This window comes from Ptychodera flava, unplaced genomic scaffold, assembly GCF_041260155.1.
Source record: "Ptychodera flava strain L36383 unplaced genomic scaffold, AS_Pfla_20210202 Scaffold_33__1_contigs__length_2856901_pilon, whole genome shotgun sequence".
Classification (NCBI taxonomy): Eukaryota; Metazoa; Hemichordata; class Enteropneusta; family Ptychoderidae; genus Ptychodera; species Ptychodera flava.
The window spans coordinates 2,783,635-2,805,518 of record NW_027248355.1 but is presented as its reverse complement, the minus strand read 5'-3'; the positions used below and the strand labels follow the sequence as shown (position 1 = coordinate 2,805,518).

The 21,884-nt window shown below is 37.8% G+C and overlaps 1 protein-coding gene across 1 annotated transcript; it reads left to right on the top strand.

Moving 5' to 3' along the window:
* The first annotated feature begins 1,863 nt into the window (after positions 1–1,863).
* Positions 1,864–19,425, top strand: LOC139127575 (5-hydroxytryptamine receptor 1D-like). Its single transcript, XM_070693478.1, has 4 exons — positions 1,864–3,134; positions 4,776–4,884; positions 11,149–11,311; positions 18,151–19,425. The coding sequence occupies exons 1-4, from the start codon at positions 3,057–3,059 to the stop codon at positions 19,376–19,378; spliced, it is 1,578 nt and encodes a 525-aa protein (XP_070549579.1). The 5' UTR covers positions 1,864–3,056; the 3' UTR covers positions 19,379–19,425.
* The last annotated feature ends 2,459 nt before the right edge of the window (positions 19,426–21,884 follow it).

The window sequence follows — 21,884 nt, the reverse complement described above, 5'->3', positions numbered from 1 at the left end:
CCTATGAAGAGATAGTTTGCATGCCTGTTCATGAAGAGTTCTATCACTGAGGTCAGAGGTCGTTACACTTCGCATGAGGTCATTCATAGCAGTAAGTATTGCAACACAATGAGTCGGCTTCAAAAACAACCCAATCGTTTAGTCATGATGGAAATAAGAAACACGATATAGAATGAGCAGCGACATAAATGGCTTGTTAAATGACATGTGTCAAGACGAGGTAGCATTGTTTGCTGTTTTGCAGTGTGTGTATGTTTTATAAAGCTTGTGAAACTACAGTTCATTATACTTATGTTCAGTGGCTGACTTGAACAGCTCTATATGTCGCATAAGGAAGCAATTTTGCGGTCTGTGTTGCATAGTACCAGCGCTTCACGCATTGTTGTGACTCAACACATTTTAGATTTCCTGTATGGCAGGACGACAACAGATCTATACCATTGCTTTTACCGGAATATCACGAGCATTTTCACGCGTTTACGCCTCTTTTTAATAAATCAAAGCAGGCGGTTTTCAAATTTGCTTCAACTTAATGTAAGCTTAAAACTCGACATTAAAGTGCCTTCTCAAATTTTGCCGGGGAATATTAAAATAAAGCAAATGAAAGGCGTTCTTTAAAAGTGAAGCTAAACAATGTACGTTTATGTCAGTTCAATTTTGTTCACTTGATACACTGTCTCAAGCGCAAGAAACTCAATTCTGTAAAGTTTAGAGCGTGAATCCACCCAATTTGCAAAAAAGACACTGTTCAGTCAATTTTGACATGCAAAATAAATTATGAAGTGTTGTGCGGCTATTTTACATCGGGTGCCATATTGGTTAATGAATCTCGCTTAGGAACAGCCTAAGTCGCTATCACAACATAAGTCAAAAAGCGCAGATCACGAAGTAGTCACGTGCTAATAAAGATATTGGAGTATTGGCAATTAATACATGCTCTTAAAAATCTATCATGTTGTGTTTGGTGTGACTTCAGTGAATTTCTCGGCGCAGAGGGAAAGACGTAAGCTTCATTTGTTAACAACAAACGCAGGCCCGACCGAGATAAATGCCAAAATTATGTATTTTTGTTAAAATATGTTATACTACATAATTTTAATTCTTAAGCTCTGCAACATTTTTGTAATTGAAGTTTATTATCAAGGTCGAATGAATATAATTATGATTGCTCTATAGAAGGGTTTGAAGCATGTCGATATTTTGCCTCCAACCCTTGAACTCGAATTCTACGTCCGTAGAATCCCGTTTGTGCGAGCGCCCTCTGTGATGTACCTGAATTCGGGGCTTGTCATGTTTTTTTTTTATATCATTCTATTGTGCGAAGTGTACCACAGCATTCGCCTTCATAACTATGCATGTATTTTGCCCTTCCTTATTAGATGCACCTAATAATGTACCACTGTCTATATAAACTGTGTCACGAGTTAAAGCCGCATAGCTGCGAATGTGTAATAAACCGGTCTCAAAATATCCCAAGTTCTAAGACTTTTCTTTGAATAAAAGTCATTAAAGACTAAAAACTCTATATCACTGTCATAAGTGTCGAAAATGTAAATTCAAACGTTGTAACATCACTGAAGAATTTCCCGCCATTTTCAAAAACTAATCCTGTGACAGAGAAAATAAAGATTACAACAACAGAGTCTTGGCCATTGTGTTTATGCATTCAAGTAAATGGCATCATGCTTGTTTCTTTATGATCACGATGTGTATGTGCAGAAATACTGACCGCACGTTTGTACTATTCAGTTAGGGTACCATTTTGTGAGTACGGCACCCGTTTATTATTTAAAATGCGTAGGCATGGTCCAAATCAGCGAGCTGTGATACTTCTATTGACGTCCTTCAGTTAGCACATTTACACGAAGCAACTTCGGTTTGAAATATAATCATGAAAACCAAAAAACAAACAAACAAACAAAAAAATTTGCACGCTAGAGATTTGTCGTGAGGCAATTTCTATGAAATATTTATCAGGCTTGCAACATTCAGAAGAATGTCGTATGGGAACATAAATATTGTCTTTGCTTTTTTGGACATGAATTTTGGTGGCTGATATTTTCTTTCTGGGTGACACTGCTTCTTATCTAAACACGATTCTTCAAGTCGAATGATTCGCGGGGTTTGTGGGATGCTATATCACACATATTTAAACAAACAAAAACCGGACAGGTTTATGTGCCAATACAGGAAAGGATATCATTTGGATGTGCATGTTTGTATAGACGTTTGTCATCATTTACTAAGATGATCAGCCAAGCTTTCGTAATGTCAGTATACATTGGCGATGCCATTTCTAACATGTTCAAAAGGCTAAAGCAGTAAGTGCAATGCACAAAGATAGAAATAATTTCTTACTTGCTAAATCTGTATCTTAGATTTGACATTCAAAAACTGCTGCTCCACACAATATTTTCAAAACGGTTACCGATGCCCTTCGAGGTAAGTAGTAAAATGTTTACTTTGTTTTCAATACCTTATTTCTATAAGACGATGACTATATCCTCACTTTCGTATTCCCACAAATACCAAATAGCTACGCTGATACAAAAATCAACATCTCAGAAAGCGTATTCCTTCGGCGAAACAATATTTCAGCTCTATCGGAGAACGAGTCTGCAAAATACTTACAGGGAAAAAGATGACAGTTCCAATATTGTTTTATTATAAAGGCTTAAAGGAAAACCTTGAGGTTACTATGCTACACCGTTACGAAAAGTCAACTATATGTTGTGTGAAATCATTCATCCAACATGGCCATTTTCAATATTTCAAGTTCAAAAAACACTTTGATATGTTTTGTTTAGTCAAACAATTAAACACAGTAGATATCAGAAAAACAAACCAGCAAACACGGTAAATAACACTTCTGGCAGAAAATGAGTGATTTACAGACTTGGATCCTGTGCATACCTTCGGACAAATGGAACAGGCCAGAGAAGACGCGAACCGTTCTCCATGCTTCGTACTCCATTAGGAAAGATCTGAAGTTGGAAATCGTGACGCGTCGCGTCCCACACCTGTGATTCAGCTATTTACAATCTGGCGACCAAAGAATGGATGAAAACTCGACGTATACCAATGCCCTGCAACTGCGTTCCGACACAACTGTGGTGTTTGAGTCGGCTATAATGGTAATCATTAGAATTATTATCATCTTCGTGAATGTGCTGTCTGTGCTTGTCTTGTTCTTTCAGTGCTGACGCCAGCCATTGCCCAAACTCCTTAACATTTTAGCTTTCCTAAATTTGTTTACTTTGAAAGAGACTATCAGATAAATAGCACGCACTATCCATCAAATTTTGCTACTCCCTCAATTCCGTACTCAAACAGGCCGAAGGACGTTTTCTATACGTGCCTCAAGTTTCTTGAATTCACTTTCTGATGATATTCTGCGAAGCCACAATGTTGAAATTTTTAAAACTCGACTAAAATGATTTATTGGGGATAATATCGACTAAAAGAACTTTTGTTTTCTTTGATTCTTTTATGCTTTGCTATTTTTTATTTTGTTTGTTTTTAGACTTCATTGTTCTTTTACCACTTATTTGGTTTTAATTCTGCGTGTTTAATTAGGGCCCCATGGGGAGATTACAGCCTTATTGGGTAATTTTACCTCGATTTGAGCATGTCAATGGATAATTCTTTAATGGGCATAACTGAATAATAAGTAAATGCGGAGAAGGTTCTGGTAGGTAGACTTCTGGCAGTCGCTGAAAGTTTAATTCAACAAGTCATAGGGCAGCAAATTCTCCAGATTTGCCAAAACTGTAATGCCATGTTGCAATATTACATTACAAGGTAAGTTAAAAGACTAGTGAAATTATTTTAATAAACACTATTTGTATTATCATTTGTCTTTCAGATATCAAAATCAACAAAATTGAAAATGAAATCTGAGGACTCTCTAATAAGTATCACAAGCTTGTGTTTGGTCTTACATTTTGGTTTTTATACATTTTTGCCTCTTTTCAAACCATTGATATTTTCATAATATTGTTTTTCCATGAATAGCAGACCGCTGAAAATAGTCATAGGTTGTTCAGAAAATAGTCAAAAACCTTCGATGTAAATTCAAGCCCTAAAGTTTGCAAATTTTTCACAGAAAGTGGTAACATTTGATCTCGTCAATATCCTTTCTTATTGTCCTTGCAGGAACAGTGCGTACAGTCTTTTCATACGAAAAACTTAAATTTAGCATGCCGTTCTAATATTTTTTACTATTGTACACATTGAGCACGTTTCTGTATTACCATATTCGCTGGAATCTTCAAAGCAACAAAATCTCACAAAAATCATTATCATTGTCGTTGCCATCACAATAATCTTATAATCTTCGTCATCATTATCATCATAATTATCGACATTGTTGTAGTAGTTATCATGGAATTGGTGGATTAATATGACCATTATATTGTCATCATCGAGCTTTCTTGCCAAACGACAATATTCGTTGTTTTGGTAATCTAACTTTACTTCGGCTGCTGTCTCCACCAAGGCCAAAATGTATACAATGGGACTGATTTATTGCCATTAGTTGAAGTATAATATTCGCAGATGAAAAAAGTTTCCTCTCTCTGTCCACTCTGTGATTTTAAGTCCTAAAACTGTCTTTCCGTGCTACCATATGGTTGTCTCTTATGTCGTTGTTTTCCACAGCACGCAGATGTTGTGAAAGTGCAATCAGCAGTATTGGTTTGTTTCGTTATAATATCTCTCTCTCTCTCTCTCTCTCTCTCTCTCTCTCTCTCTCTCTCTCTCTCTCTCTCTCTCAGGCATTCATAATGCTCCAGGGCATCATCGGAAACACACTTGTCATCACGGTCACAGTTAAGAACACAAAACTGCACACCATAGCTAACTACCTGATTCTAAACCTAGCAGGTAAGAGACACAGCACTTACGTCAATCTGACATCCGTCTTGAGTTGATAAGAGTTATCTATCAGGCAAACTGCTAGGGTAAATTCCACCGATACGTTTGTAATGCATCCTTGTTTTGCTATCTGCCTCTTTGATCTGTTTCTCCTAACGCGAGTACTTGTCGAGATAATGGACGATCGGAAATGATTCTTACAATCCTACAATGTGTTTTCACATTACATCAATCTTTGCAAGCGGAAAGATACTCCCTTGACATATCATAAATTGCTGCTCCTTTTAGAAAGATATAAAACCAACTTTGTAAATATCTCCTCACAATCAAAACGCTTCGAAAATTTGCTTCCAAATATGAGAGAAATTACTAAAATATCGCAAAATGTAGATCATTCTATGTCTCTACACAGATATTGTCAATATTTCCGTTGTTTGCATTTCGATGTTTCAAACATGGTTTCATGGAAATCGAAATCGTTAGGGAAACGTGTGATATAGCATGCCTCCATTTGATGTCGCAAGAACGTGTGACAAAAAACATAAAAAAATTATGTCTTTATCCTTAAGGTAGAATTTGCCTCGAAACTGAAAGACTTAAACTTTTGCTCAAACTTTCCTCAGGAATCTTTCAACCACTCTCTGTCAAAATCAAGAATAAAAATCGGGGTCACCTTACAAATTTTGGTACTAGACAAACAAATTACCTTAAAATCTACCGATATTTGAAATTCAAAATGGCCCCAGTCAATGTGTTAACTCTATGGAGAAAAATAAAATTTCCGATATTCAAAAAATTAAGATAGTGAAAATTTTACTTACCGCAAGAGCTCTCAAATGAGACCCAACATGTGGTAAATCAGAAAAGGATCGTGAAAGTTTGAGAGTGCGAATATATGTCCCAGAGGCGTATTTTACCTAAAAGCCAGTTTTATAAAAGTTTCACTTCATATGACGTACTTAAAGAAAAGTCATGGACAGATTATACAAATTGTTGTTCAGTTTTTGTTCAATTAGTATACGCTTCGAAAGTGAAGGACTTCAACTTTTACTAAAATTTTCCCAGATGTAAATTTTAGTAATTCCACTTTCAACTCAATAAAAAAATCAGGAGCCACAGTGCATAGTTTGGAACTAGAGAAACAAAATATCTAACATTTACTGATATTTGAATTCAAAATGGCTGGCATAGGCGTTTTACTCTATGAATAAAAGTAATATTTTCGATTTTCTAAATAATATTTCAGCCATATCAATAATTTATGTCCTCAACTATAATTATCTTGTTTGTATACATTGAGAGTAAAACTTGCAAACTAGATTTTTGAGAGATAATGTCTTTATGGTTAGTATCGTCTGGCAACGGAGTCGATCTTTTCCATATTTTGTTTCAAACTTTTTACCTTCATTTGCTCTTGTTTTCAGATTTTTAAGACATTAATTATTAATATTTCTGACAGTACTGAGGCAAAACGAGCACACTTTCTTACTCGAAATATATCGCAAAAACTCACAATATTTCGAGAGTTATCAGGTTGAATAGATCAGCTGCGTAGAGCTGGCAGAAATTGAAATTTTCTGTTCTCATTGTCTGATAAGCAACTAAAAAGCTTTCTGGCACAATTTGACACCTGGCTCGTGTGTATGGGATATCCCTTGATGGAGTTTCGTTTCTCCACTAAAAGGCATTATGACGTCAAGTGTTATTTATACTCGACGGGCAAAGCGAAGATTTTTACACACGAAATGTTTTCAGTGAAGCTTAGTTTCACCGACGTCATACGCGTTTGTCCAACAGTTCAAATCGTAGATAGTAATCTTTACTGTCGACTGTTTGTGGTAAACGGTGTTTTTAACTGCGTTCTTGAAGCAGTATAACCCCACCTTTATTAAAAATTTCGCAGCAAATAGCATACATTTTCTGTTGTCTCTTTTGTAAATACCCACTCGCGTTGACTGATCTCTCTCATATCCGACACATATTTCTTGAGCGTACGTGTAGATTGCGTAAACGTCTCCGAGCAAATTGCACTTCACAAGCCTGAATTGAACCAAATTGTTAAAAACGGAAGAAGTATCGATATTTGGTCTTTGCTTTGCTTAATCGATTATTTGCCAAAGGTTTTTCCATCCTTGCACGATCATTCTGTTCATTTGTACAAAGTCGTCTGTCCGACAGACAAACCTGAAGCCACTTTCTGCGTACAGGTACGACTAGCCACTCGTGCGTTTTAGGTAAATCCCCTCGTTATGCATGGCTTACCAGAGTAGAGCTAGATACGTAATATATTACGGGTCGTAACAGCTCGGCAACTTCAAACAGCTTACAGTCCACGCATGAGCAGCGAAACATGTCAGCTACTCTCACGTACCAGTCCCCATTTATGTTAATGAGAAAGTGAACTGCGAAAGGGGCCGTGGATAGTGAAAACGTTCGCACGGTTAACGCAACTTCTGGGTTTAGGGGGAAGGGGTTTGGCTGTATTTCGATTACCGTGCGCAAAAATCGCACTACAAGTTTTCTTATCGCAACATCTCGCTTCACGTTTGTATAGCAAAATATCTCGCTACATTTGTTTGGCGTGTACCAGACCAGACGGCAGGGGCGCTCCACCAGCATTCTTTTGACATACATGTGAATCAGTGCAAGAGTAAAATAACGTAACAATCATTTTGGATACACTGTTTCATTTCATTCTATTGGTTGCGTCATTGTTGAGTTGGCACCCAACAGAGATTGATTTTTAGAGGGAGGGGGGGTGGGTCGGTAGCGTATCCGTGATTCCATAGCGACGTAATCACCGATTGTTGGATGCAGATACAGAATGAGGTTTTGATTGGATTTTCGCACTTCCTAACTTTCGTTTATGGTGGGGTTGGGTTGAGGACAAACGCACTTAGTTTCGTTTACCGTGCGCATGTTTTAATTATCCACGGCCCCTAAGTGTGCAGTTGAATATTATACCAGCTAACAATGCGGCCCACAAGTTGGGTAAACAATTGAAAATCATTGACGCGCAAATCTGATAGAATAGGTGCGATTCACACTAAAAGTAACAAACATTGTAATTCATTTAAACTCTAAAGAGGCAGAGTGTTTATTAGACTTTAAGACGTTTTAGGTGCAGTTACTTATTGGCAGAGTAGTCGCGGTATCTGCCTAACGATTTCATGGATAAAAGCTAATAAATTGGGACTGATATTGAGACCCCAAAACTTGTACTATTATTTGCTGGTCTACCATTTGCGGGGTTCATTTTAAAGCTATCGGAGTAAGAATAAGTTTCATCCGACTTTGATTTTCGAAAATGGAAAATTGTATTATTCTCAATAGAGTTAACACAGGGATGGCGGCCATCTTGAATTTCAAATATCGGTAAATTTTAGGTAAATTGTTTCTCTAGTACCGAACTTTGCACAACGACCCCTGATTTTACGAGAGAAATGGTAAAGTTTCATTAAAGGAATTTTAAGCAAAAGTTTAAATCGTTCGCTTTCGAAGCGTATACAACCTCGAAGATAATGGTTTCGTATCTCCATAGTCAGTGGCCATGTGCTAATATCGCTGTCCTTTCCCCTTGAAACATTCAAAATCCTTTCACAATCCTGAACAATACTTCTGATAGGACATTGCAACTTTGTTACCATAACATGGAGATATGGCGATAACTAATATTATCGATGGCGGGAACACGCCGCTTATATTTAACTATATACACTTGTAAGGTCGTATTAAATGTAAAGAAGCATTTAAGCATTGTGTCTGTGTGCATAACTTGTTTTGTTTATAATGTTTACATTACCAAGCCAACTAGTTTACAGTTGGTAACTAAATGCACTGTGTTTTGCAAGGACAAGCTATGCTCTGCCATATGACCTTAGAACGTTGAACTATGAACTCAGGTAGACTGCCAGATGGAAGCGGGCTTAGAGTGATTTTAATATCTTCCCTGAACTTCTAAAAACAACGACTTAAACTAGGGGACACAATTTTATGTTAGTGTCTATATAAACAAAATTCCAACATGACTGACATGTTTACTACGTACACCCTAGACGCTACTTACAGCCTGCACAGATTAGTATTCTAGATTGCAATAGCAATGAAAAATACTGTTGTTGTATAAAACTTGTGTATAACACCAACTTTTGAGGGCAAAAGTAGAACAAAATATTTGTTGGGAAAGGGCAGCTTAGTTCGAACAAAGTGTCCTGAGTTAAACTATATGAAACTGAACCACTTTTATATTATTGCACTGTGTATTTAGCAAAATAAACACGATTGGCGCCAATTTGGAATAATTGGATCTTAATATTTTTCAAATTTCTCGTAAGTGTAGGTGCTCCAAAGCTTAATGTTGCAACATTACAATTTCCTTATAAAAACAAGTGTATAACTTAAAAAGAAAAGCAGATAAGCTTACATTTGCAGATCAAACAGACATTACATCGTCATTAAATTATCCCAAATTAGTTCCAATCGTGTTAATATTAAATAAAATGAATGTATCGAAGAATGCTTTATATGTTTTAGGATGTCGAAAGCTGAAATAAAGTTTAACACTACAGTCTTTCTCCGTTTGAGATTCAAATTGCTAAGTTCGGAGAACTGTTCACTTTCGCTTTCATTGTTGTAAGATTAACTCATAAACGTGTTGTAATGCACTCTGAGCGACTGCGGGTGCCGAAATTAAATTCTGAACGATTCCCATATTTTCATAGGTCATCTATTTGCAGCATAACGCTCACGATATTTTAAATTTTAACGCATAATGATTATTGGTCAAGACGAACTAGTCATTTATTAAAAATAATTTGCTAAACAACCTAGAAGAGAGCCAAGAACTCCGAAATTTAGGAAAAATTTTGAACTTCTGACACCAAATCTATCTTTGAATCGATTGAAAAAACAACCCATTGGTTACCGTAATAAATGTTGAAATAGGATCGCCACTTTCAATTCCTTGGATTTCTTGCTGGCAAAATATGATCAATCCATTCTAATATTTCCTCCGCTACTATGTAACCATGTATTATTGTGGGGGAAAAGACGATTGCCGAGAAAGCCTTGGTTCAGTTTGTCACTTTGTCATTACAAATGTGCTCATACACATTTACGACGAAATGTACCCCTCACACAACCGATATTTAAAGGGGCGGTTCTCAATCCCTGGTTCTCGCATTAGTCCTTTTTTGACACTTGGTATTTATGTTAGCCCTTTGTTCCATTATAGTTTTCAGTTTGCAGTCTGCTTTAGATAAAGCTAATAAATAACCTGCCCATTTAGCAGTGAGATATATTCCTGTAGATAAGTCTGAATTCTCTCGCCTGTCAAATGCTTTTCTATTTTTAGGCCTGTGTGAGGCGTCATATTGTCTTGCCATGAAATTCACTGACTAGATTACAATTTCAATGGAAAAACAAAAGGCTATGACATCTACATATTAGTCTTGCATACTAGAACAAACTTGTTCCCTGGGATAGAGTCTCCGGCCTTTAAAGTCTATCATTTTCTGCTAACATCTCTAAAGTTATGAAATCACCAGTGCATCTTTTTGGTAGCTTTGGACGCTTATTGGCCTTCCATTGGTTATTTTCCTGCCGGGTAATTTCCGCCAAAGACCTTGGATATCGTCAACATGCTGATATTTCTATCTCAGCACAGCAGGGTAAACTCAATCGGTGTGTTTTGGTCGTACCACGAGAAGATGAAACTGACTGTGATAATGTCAACACAGTGACGTTTACCATGATGCGTATCATGCATATTATTCCCAACGTATGAGATAACACTGACATCCGGCATGAAAACGGCGAATGAATCATTTCCCTTAGATATCAGATGTAAATACGTTATGAGCCTGTCAAAAATGCCCAAATGTGTTTCAGGTTTGCTGTCGTTAATTTTTCATGAGAGAGAGAGAGAGAGAGAGAGAGAGAGAGAGAGGGAGGGAGCGAGGGAAAATTGCCTGAGAGAAATAGATGAATAAAAAATCACTAAAATTCAATAAATGTATATCTGATGAAATTCGTCGGTCTTTTCAACTTTACTGCAATTCTTCTTGTCCTATTGTATACATTTAGCAAAACAAATACCTGTTCTTTTTCAGACTCGTTAGAATTATTCGAAATATCAAAAGCATCTGCGTCTAAGAACTTTGTATTGTGGTTGCAACCGCTCGTTGGCACAATTTTCAACTCGAAAAAAGTACCAGTTTGTGGTAGACACGCTTGGCATTGTTACATAATCTCATGGTGTACATATTTTCTCAGTTTCAGATATGTTCATGGTGTGCATAGCAATGCCGGTGTCCCTCTACGTGCTGGCGGAGAGTGAGTGGCCTTTCGGGGATGTCTTATGTCTTTGTCACAGCTTCGCCATACTGTGGTTTGGAATCGTGTGCCTGTTTACTCTTGCAATCATCAGTTTAAACAGGTTAGTAAAATACACTGTACTTGAAATACAGATACCCAAAGTTGTTATGATCACAGGGTATTTAGGTTGATGTAAAAGGGCTTGAAAATGTGCTAATAGCCATTATTTGAAATACAAATTTTACACAAAGTTGTATCTCATGTTCTTTCCACATCAACAACAAAAAGAAGGGGTCCGCATACACATATATGTACTACAGAAACGAACGGCTAAAATCTACATAAATTTGAAATTCTGAAATCCTAACTTGCTATATTCATTGTTTAAATGTTGTAAGATCGGTCAGAAAGTAAAGATCTAAATGGAGCAACATCAATACTGGTATCGTATTCAATGTTTCCCTTGATAAAATTTAAAAACTAATTCTTTGCAACTCACGTGTAGGCCCTAAACAAATCACGTGCAAGTTATGTGTTCTGTGTAAGATATATAAAAGGCATCTCAGCACAGATATTTGGACTCGAATCACTTTTTACAATAATTTTGCTGCTTGTGTGAAGCTTGTGGAGGGAATGAAGTTTTCACTAGTCTTACTCTTGACAAAACAAGCTTGTTCTCTCCCCATCTAGTTAACATATCAATGATAGCCTGCGGTGATTTTTAATCTAAGATGTATGTAGATTTTAGGTACTTGTGTCTCTAGTACTCACATGTGTATGGTGACCCCTTATGTTTGTTGTTAACATGATTTGAACTAATTTGGGTTAATTAGACTTTTTAATTGTTCAAATTAAATCTTGCAGTCCCGAGGCGCATGCTACTTATACAGGTAAGAAGAGTTCAACGCCGGTTTGTGATTTATATTGTCAATGGACTTAAATCCCTTTTGCTGTGTTTGCATTTAGCTGATTTTGTCAGGTTTTGACCACTCTAACTGATCGTGCTTAAGATGTATACTTCAGCTGTGAAAAACAATGTTACGTTTTATCATTCTTTCGAAGAAATATCTTCATGTGCCTCGAAAGTTTGTAATTTCGGATAAAAAGTCACTAATATCCTCGAACTTCCAAACAACATGCGAAATCTTGGAAAATTTGAACAGCGCAATAATTTCCGTCACCAAATTCTCGTCCCATTGTGGGCCTAATGTTGAATCCCTCAAAAAGTTTGATTTTGGAAGACTACTCTTTTTTTCTCACAGTTATCATTCAGCTCGCCTAAACATGTCTGAAAAACTAAATGTGAGGGTCACCATCACAACAGATTCTTATATTCAGTTGTAGGTCTACTATGCATTGTAGACAAATAGTGGAAAAAAAGTGTTGGAAAAGTTTTAATGCCAAATTTATGAGGAGCTAACTTTGCCCAGACATCAACTATTGGTATCTAATTCTTTTGAAATTTCTTTCACAGTAATCCTTCTTTCACTGGGATATCATTTTCTAATAATTTAATTCACCGATGTATTAGAAAGCTGCCAGCGATATAACTGAAGGTTGTTCTGAAAAAAATGGACAATTTTAAAAATTTACATGATACTATGGGGCCTGGTTGCTTCAAAGAGTTATAGCATACCCCTAAGAAAACAGGTTTTTTTCAAAATGAGGATTATGCTTAGTGTTGTTCACGTGCGCCCTACTGAATTCCTTCTTAAAATCAAGCAGAGGGACTTGACTTGAAATCTTTACTCACCTCTAGGTGGCAGATTGCATTGTAATAAGTCAGGGATTGATCAGGACTCATCTGCAATATGAACGAGGGATCCGTAATGTATATTTAATATTACACAATACTTCTTAGCTAAATTTCAAAGTTGTAGTCAATATATTGCTGGAAATTAAACTTTACGATGTAAGGTTAGGACTTGAAAAGGAAATTTCACTTCGCAGACAGAAAAAGAAAATGATTGAAGATGTATCATGAGTTGGAGCTCACGTAGCTATAACCAAAGGATGGTACACACATTACAATTTTACGCATGATCAGATCACGCCGAAACAGTCATTAATGCGGACCTCCATTCCGTGCTCATTTTGCCACACGCAAAATTCTATTGTTGTCGATAGTAGATCATGTGAAATCTTGTATATGATGTTACTGCTAAATTTTGCAGACTGTGCACGGCAATATAAGCGCATCGTATTTCCAAATTCGAAGCGGAGGGCGATGCGCGGCGCTAATGTCCGACTTTCATGCTTCCACTTTAGCAGGCTGGGCATCTAACATAATCTGTATTTTTACAAAGTCTATCTAAATCTCCGCCGTGGAGTTTATTACATGTTTACATGAAATTACAATATACATTAACTTTCTTCAAAATGTATAATCGTGACAGCCAGTTTGATTCGTAAAATTTCGAATGTCTTTCAGTACTTTGTGTCAAACATTGCTAAATGTACGGTGATCATGCGGGGAAAAAAGTGTTCATATTTAAACAATGGCAATGATAAGCTTAGGAACTAGTTATTTTTTGTAGCGAAAGAATAAGATATTTTCTAAATTTCATAATCTGCACCATGTGGTGATTTTACGGCTACCAGCTGTAAAGCATATTGTACAGGAGGCCATCAATCTTCAATGGTATCATTCTCATAAATCTAGTCTTCCTCAAACAGAACCCACGTAATTATACCTTAATGGTCTTGCACTGATGGAGTCAGGCTGCGCGTAGCCTCTGCGCATCCCTCCATTGTCTCGCCACGTGAATTCATCAAGTCCATAGCGAGGTCGTGTTGGTAGCTAACATACACCGCCATCTTGTCTCCCCCGAGATTTTCAATTTACGTCAGCGTGATGCTATCGAACAATAAAGTGTCTCCGCCAAATATAGCGTCGTGTAGGTCAGCTAAAATATTACCTCGTATCAGTAAGAATGTGAGTCCCTCAGCCATATTTTTGTCCTCTTACAACATGTTTACTTGAACTAGACAATATAACTATAACTTCTTTCTGTAAAATGCGCATCTGCAAAAATACGTGCAAAAATACGTTTCCAGCACAAAGTCAATGTTAGCAACCCAAACCGCCTCCATATTTGGATTTAGTTCACATTTAATTTTTACTTGGTCATGACATTTGTAGTTGCAGAAAGGAATTGAAAAGAAACGAATGTTTCACATGCATGTCTACAGTACACTCAAATTTATATCTCTTTCAAACAATATTTGAGATTAAGCTTAGATTTCTGTTTTAATCGAATTCTAATTTACTTAGCAAAATTAAGTGCGCCAAATCATATAATAGATGACTGGGTGTTTTACTTTTTATGAACCCTTTCACCCTTCTTCCCTGTATAAAGGTCCAAAACTGCCTTACAAAACGGTAGGTTTATACCATTTTTTTCCTGGTTAAAGGTAGAAGAGTGCAACAGTGTAATATCAGCGATCAGCAATTTCATTCCGCGAATTATATTTTTACTCGCTTCGATTGGGGCCTTTATCCCCACCTCTCGAAGTGTTTCCGGATCAAAGTGTCAATATCCAATCGTTATCAAGATGAGAGATATCTCTTCAAACCACTTAAAGGAACCACAGCACCCTCCAACATTACCATCAAAATCCATTAGTAAGCTTAAAATTAATCTGGCAGAGCTATTTGTTGCTATGTTTCACGATTTGCGGACACGCCTGGGTGGTTTTGTTCAAATGTTGGCAGATTGCAAAGATATACCGTAAAAAGGATGTGGACATCAATCATTGTTATCTATAGTCTACCGTGTCAATATACAGCCACGTAGACTTCAAAACTCAATATCATAAATAAATTACAATGTCTAGGGAACGAAAATCTTTTATTGATGGATAAATTTTTTTCTGAAATTATCGCCCTTTTTGAGTGGAAGTGATGATGTTACATATTTTAGCTGCATGCAATGGTATTTTGCTTAGGAGATGGCCGTTTTTTTTCAACATGAGGAGGTCAAATGGTCTACAGTACAGAAAGCATAATGATCCATTTGTTTAGGCAACAATAGTATTCAGTAATATTATATCAAAGGTCAAGTGCAGTCAGCTAAATATAAAAGCCATATTCTTGGAGAGAAGAAATGTATAATTATGTCTTTCAAAAACAAAGGGACACATTCAATGACGGAAACCGCAATAGTAAGATGCGTAGTAATATACGTTTACGTTGCATTTGACATTGACGCAGACGAGCAAAAACATTACTGAGCGACCGAACAAAACTTACGACCGGTTTCGGAAAAGGGTCGCTGGTGAGGCTGACAATTTTAAACAAGCTCGTCTATATAAATCAATGTCGCTTAATCCACAGAGCAGAGTGTCCGACGACATGAAGGCAAATGCAAAATTCTAACACAAAAAACCATACGCGCGTGTAGAGGACTCATTTACTCGAAGCTACGAAAACATAGTCCCGGCCTTCGGTTTCATCACACCGGGTAACCATAGGTAACGAACCGCTCAAGCTTCACAGGTCAGACAAAGTCCCTGTGTCAGTTCCATCCAATCAAAAGAGTTGACTGAGTGTCGAGATCAACACAAACTATCATGAACGTACATACTTACGTTAAGATGGAGAAGTCTTATGGTACAGCAGTTTACTCCATACAAACGCAGATGGACGTAGCAGCAACTTGAAACTCATCACGACATCGCGAGAATATCTTCGTGCACTTTCAAATTCATATCATGCATAAGCCGATAAATATCAGCATGCACAGGTGAGCTCATCAACAGATCTTTTTTTCACCAGTTGACCGAAATGTGGAACAGGCGTGATAAATTTAAGCAATAGCCCCCTTCACAGGCTGGTACACACTCGATTTGGGTATAATGCATGACATATTATACGAGCAGCTATGCGAGAGTTTTAAAATTTTGGAGCATTTTAAAAATCAGACTGAAGAGTCGAGTTTTTATGTTTGAGGTTTTGAACGGTGCACCATCCTGTATACTGGTGTTTTTGAATGCTTTCTATTGGTTGATTGATTGATAATTGCCTAATTGCCTGCCGACTGATTGAATGATTGATTTTGATAGCTTATAATCGCGCATTGGAATATTTCTTGATTCTATAATACTCTTATGCGTCACTTTGTCATTCAGAAGACAACTGTCAATTTTTTTAGTTTTGAACTCTAAAGCCCTTCCGGGAGCAATAACGTTGATTCGAAAAAAAAATCGTCGAAAGGTGTTTTTGAATGCTTTCTATTGGTTGATTGATTGATAATTGCCTAATTGCCTGCCTGACTGATTGAATGATTGATTTTTGATCGCTTATAATCGCGCATTGGAAGATTTTTTTGATTCTGTAATACTCTTATGCGGCTCTTTGTCATTCAGAAGATAACTGTCAAAAGTTTTTTTTTTCAGTTTGAACTCAAAAGCCCTTCCGGGAGCTATAACGTTGATTTGGAAAACACTCGTCGGAAAAGTTTGTTTTTTTTGTACTTTCTCTGATAACATCTCGTAAGACCTTGCTTACTCTCGCGGTCTTTTTACCCATATCACATATGTCACCGGTATTTAATGTCTTGTGTTGCTCCAGGAAACTTAATTCTACTTCCATTAAATTCCCATTATCATTATCAGAATGATATCAATGTCCGAATTAAACGCAAATCTCAGCCATCGCTGCATGGATATCAAACAAAACACCCCATTGCAATCGGCCCGAAGTTCAGTCGCTGCAGCTTTGGCTAACTTTAAAGGGAAATGTGAAATCTGTTTGCAGTGTTCCCAATATTCACTGAGGATTTATCTTGCGTATGAATATTCATCATTATCTTGCGTATGAATATTCATCATTAGGCATAGGAACTAGCTATCAGTATCATTCCAGAGTGACTGATCACATTATCCATGAAAGGAGTATTTTATTTTTTCCCATAGATCAACAAAACAGGACTAATAATCGACGTGCGAGTTTTTCATTCAGGCGAAAATTTATTTACATGTTGAACAAGGCAACATCGTTTAAATGTGAACCTGTTAGGAAATATATTCTTGTATTACGTCATTATTAGTACAGTGTCTTACTATAGATACTCTGATATCATTCCTTCTAAGACTAAGCTTTGAGTCACCGCTTCCTATCACTGTTTATTTTACCAACCAGAGATTCCATCTGCTAAGACAATATGTCTAATCCATCATGTTCCTTTCTCGTGACTCATTGACACTTTTCCCGCCAAAAGTGCTGTATCTACGGGAACCTCGCCTTCCCTAACCAGAGACCTTTCCACCATCAACAGAGACACTTCACGTCACTGGACTCTATGTACGGTCGCTCACCAAGTGTTATGCTTCACTGTTTTAGCCACTGTCTATTATATTAGTATAGAATAAATTAGTCATTTATAGTATTAGACGACTTCGTCTCCCGACTGCTTACTCAGACCTGGTCATATTCCACACAGAACCCAATGGACCCTGTGTCATCAGAAAGGCATAAAAAAGTCACTGTGTACAAAATGAGTGTGTGCATTTGTCATCATTGCCGTCGTTTTTGTTTAATTATTTGTGTATATTACTGCGTTATGTTTATACATGTATGGTACAGGTTTCGACTGATTGGGTGTATTTATTTGGGCTAACGTGCAGAGCCTTAGGAGCTGTTATCCTATTGGTTGGCTGATCTGACCGTTACAATGACAATCGACCAATCAGATATAACCTTCCGGGAACGCTGCACATCAGCAAGGGCATTTGTCACGCTTTGCATACTGAATACATTCATCAGGAAATGACATGGTTTGCCTGCTAATGTTCAGATGAACGTGGATTAGATATTTATTCTAATCTTGAACTTTTACAAATTACATTTTGCCCCAACGAAACTAACATAACCCACGAAAAAATGGAGCAATTAATCTCTCTCTCTCTCTCTCTCTCTCTCTCTCTCTCTCTCTCTCTCTCTCTCTCTCTCTCTCTCAGATTTTATTACATTTGCCGGTTTGCAAACTACAGCAAGGTGTTCAGCTTGCGCAATGTTAAAATCTTAATTACTTTCGTTTGGATCTTATCAGCGGTGATGTCATCATCCTGTCTGGTACGCCTTTGGTCAGAGGTTGAGTTCCTGCCCAGCTACGCAGCGTGCATGCCAAACTTCAGGACATCTTCCGTTGTGTTCTCTGTTTGTTTGTTGGTGATAGCGATCTTAATGCCGAATTGTGTAATGTTCATATCTTACGTGAGAATTTTCCTCACAGTTCGAAAGAGCAAACGGAATATCGACAACTTCAGCGTAAATAAAGGTTCAAGTGCAACAACGACAGAGCAGGACCAGTTGCAAAGGGCGAATTTCACAGCCAGCTTTAGTGAGAACCAAAAAAGCCTCGCCAAGTGGACACCTACTCTATTTAAGCGGGCACCAAGGCAAGGTGAACAAACTCACTCCCAGCGTTTACAATACCCGGCCGATCACGCACCTGAACCGAGTTTCAGCGGAGCCAATCACTTTCAAGCAGCCCATTGCTCGTCATGTGACTTGCAAAATACATTAAATCAACCACACAGTTCGAATGCTGATCCACCCGAAGTAATTTCTCTGCAACAGTTGGCCACAAGGCGACCCGCATTGGTTACTTCGTCAGGGAAAACGAACACCTGGGTGTCGGCCTTCACCCAGATGGTCGAAAGACGAAGAGCCAATAGGCAGAAAGAGGAAATGAAATTGACAAGGACACTCTCTATTGTCTTTCTCGTTTATAATATCTGCTGGATGCCGATGGTTGCAACATCTATGCTGCAAATCTATCAAAAACCTGTCTCGCATGAGGGCGTGCTGGCATCTGTGATTTTCATGTACTTGTCTAGCGCCCTCAACCCATACATATACGGACTTGGAAATCGTCAGTACCGAGACGCGATAAGACAGACCTGTAAGTGCCAAACACTCGATCATCAGCCCCCTGTATTGGAAGCGTTTCGGGAACGGCAGGGTCACCTTGTAAAATGGTGGAGAACTGTGGATCGCTTACGGGTCAATCGACAAGCTCCGTCGAGTTCCTGTGTTACACCAGATCGTACTACGGGCGACCAGCGCCTGGAAATGAACCTGGCAAATGCCTTACGACTGATAGCTCAGAGAAATGTGGACTTTGTCACAGCATCGAAAGTTGGTTCAACTAGCAAAAACTCTGATATTTCAATAAAAGCATAAGAGTTTCCTCGTCAAGCATAAAAAATCAGTTACGTGATGCGTTTAGAATGGACTTTATTTATCTATTTATTTATTTCTATCAATAAGCTTATATTTCTTTATTTGTGTATCATCGGTGTATGTATGTATGTATGTATGTATGTATGTATGTATGTATGTACGTACGTACATACCTGTATGTTTGGCGTCTTGTGACTTTTAAATTTTATTATCTTATCGAACAATTTTAAGCTTATTAGCCATTTCCTCTTTTGCTGAGACATTGCTAATTAATTATTTACAATCAAATAAACAATGCAAAGAAGAAAAGCCTATAACAAAAAAATAAAAAGTATATTTACACCGGTTTACCCTAGACATATTGGGAAAGACTTCCTTATGCTCAAATCTTCATCTTTGTACTCTTTCTGTAGGACGTTTAAACCTACCCTAACCCTAACTCCAAATCCCCTGTAGGGTGGTCTTGATATGCTTCAAAGAATTCGAACGTCTCAATATTAAGCAGAATTACCACCACAAACAATTTGTTAACGTTGAAGATCATGTCACAGTAGGAACTAGATGCTTCTACATATTCATTTGAATCTTTTCCATTTTAGAAATAATCATAATTAGGGCGTTATCAAGACAGAGTTACTGTACGAATTTTTGATGAATTGTTCTGTTGCAAACACTGTTGGCAAAAACTTCTTGAAAAAGTGGCAAAATAGCCTACAACGGACATTGCACTCTTATATAATACTACAGTTTCAACGTCATCTTGTGTGTCTGAAAAGGTTCTTGCGTTTCATTTACATATGACAACTATTACGTTATTACGTTAGGATGTGTGATATTTCACGTATGGGTGAGAGTTATAAACTTTATATTTAGTTATGTTGAAATTGACAGTGAATAAGATATGAAAATCAGTGTTTGAGTCAGTATTGTGACGGCTCTGGTGGTTTTAATTTCACAAAACTGTCAATTTATTTTTGAAAATTGCTCATTTCCTTGAAACTTCAAATCAAGAGATTGCAGAAAAGACCTATTGAAACTACTTGTTTTAAGTCTTCAAGATTTGTCGTTTTCCACGTTTTCGTTATTCAGAGAAAGATAACCATGGTTTTTGTGCACTGTCCTTTATTGTTATTATTTCGGTTGGCCAATTTCCCTTCTGCGAGTCCATGGTCAGCTGGCGTGGGGCTACATCATGTGGGGATTCAGTTTCTATTAGTCCTGTTTCGGCCCCCATTACTCCACAATGTGGTGAGTCTGACGCAGTTTTAACGGTGGCTTGGCTGTACCCTTTGACTGTTAGGTCTGCCCATTACCGGAAGGCTAACCCCTTCCAGTATATGAGCGACCATGAGTTCCTGCAAGTATTGCTCAGGTTGGGCCCTTCTTTGACGAACGTAGGTTTTGCTAGAATACTTAAGCTCACCTTCTGACTGCATCCTTTTGCCCTGGTCTATAACACCTGTCTCATCATCATCATCTTCATCATCATCGTCGTCGTCGTCATCATCATCATCATCATTTCCGTCAATCTTTGGTAATGGCTTGATATCAACCTTAGAGAGCCGTCATTATTTACGGCCGGGGGGATCGGAGGAATTACATCGGAAACTCTGAAGTCTCGAGTAACCCGCCCCCCCCCCCCACAACCCTGACGAATATGAGTACCCCCTCTCTTACACAGAAATTTTGACTGCTAGATTATCATCGGTACTGACGGTTGAAAAAAGATGAAACCAACAAAATGAAATTCAAAGTCACAATAAAATGTAGATATAAAAGCTCATGCTATAACCAGTATCCTGCTGCCATATAGTATTTTTTAATTTGGATCGGTATTATGACAAGGCTTTCACTGAGATATCTGACAAGGAAGAACTTGAAAGTACAGCGGGTAAAACACATGAGAGGCTGAGGGGGGAAGTATCAGAGGAGGTTCTACTCTCTCTTGTGTGAAAAATTTTGAAAAATTGATGTGAGGAATTGTGCAGCCTGGTGCAATATGTGAGGTGTTTTTTTTTAATTTGTAATTTCACTCAGTAAAACTGTGAGAACACGTATGCCAAGGGGGAAGCGCGCGAGAGGGCGTACCCCCTCTCTCGCATCGAAAATTTTGAGAAATTTATGTGTGAAATCGTGCAATCTGAAAAGGGGTTTCAATTCATTTTGCACCACAAGTTGAGTAACCCATTTCTTTCTCTCCACATTTTGAGCAGCTCCCCTTATACTTTTCAATATTTGAGTGACTCCGAGGCGGTAAATAATGACGGCTCCCTTATATCCTTCTCCTCTAAAATTCCTCTTGTTCTTCACCTTCATCTCTCTGAGATCATGGGGTAAGAAGAAAGTGTCGCCTTGCCTTCGAAGAAAGTACTCATGGACGAGGACAAGGACACAACTGACAAACATATTTTGGCGGAGGCTTCAATTTTCCCCGTGAGTGCCAACATCTGGCCTAGATGTCTCTGTTATAGGTCTAATGATGTCCTCCCATTCCGTTTGCGTCAGG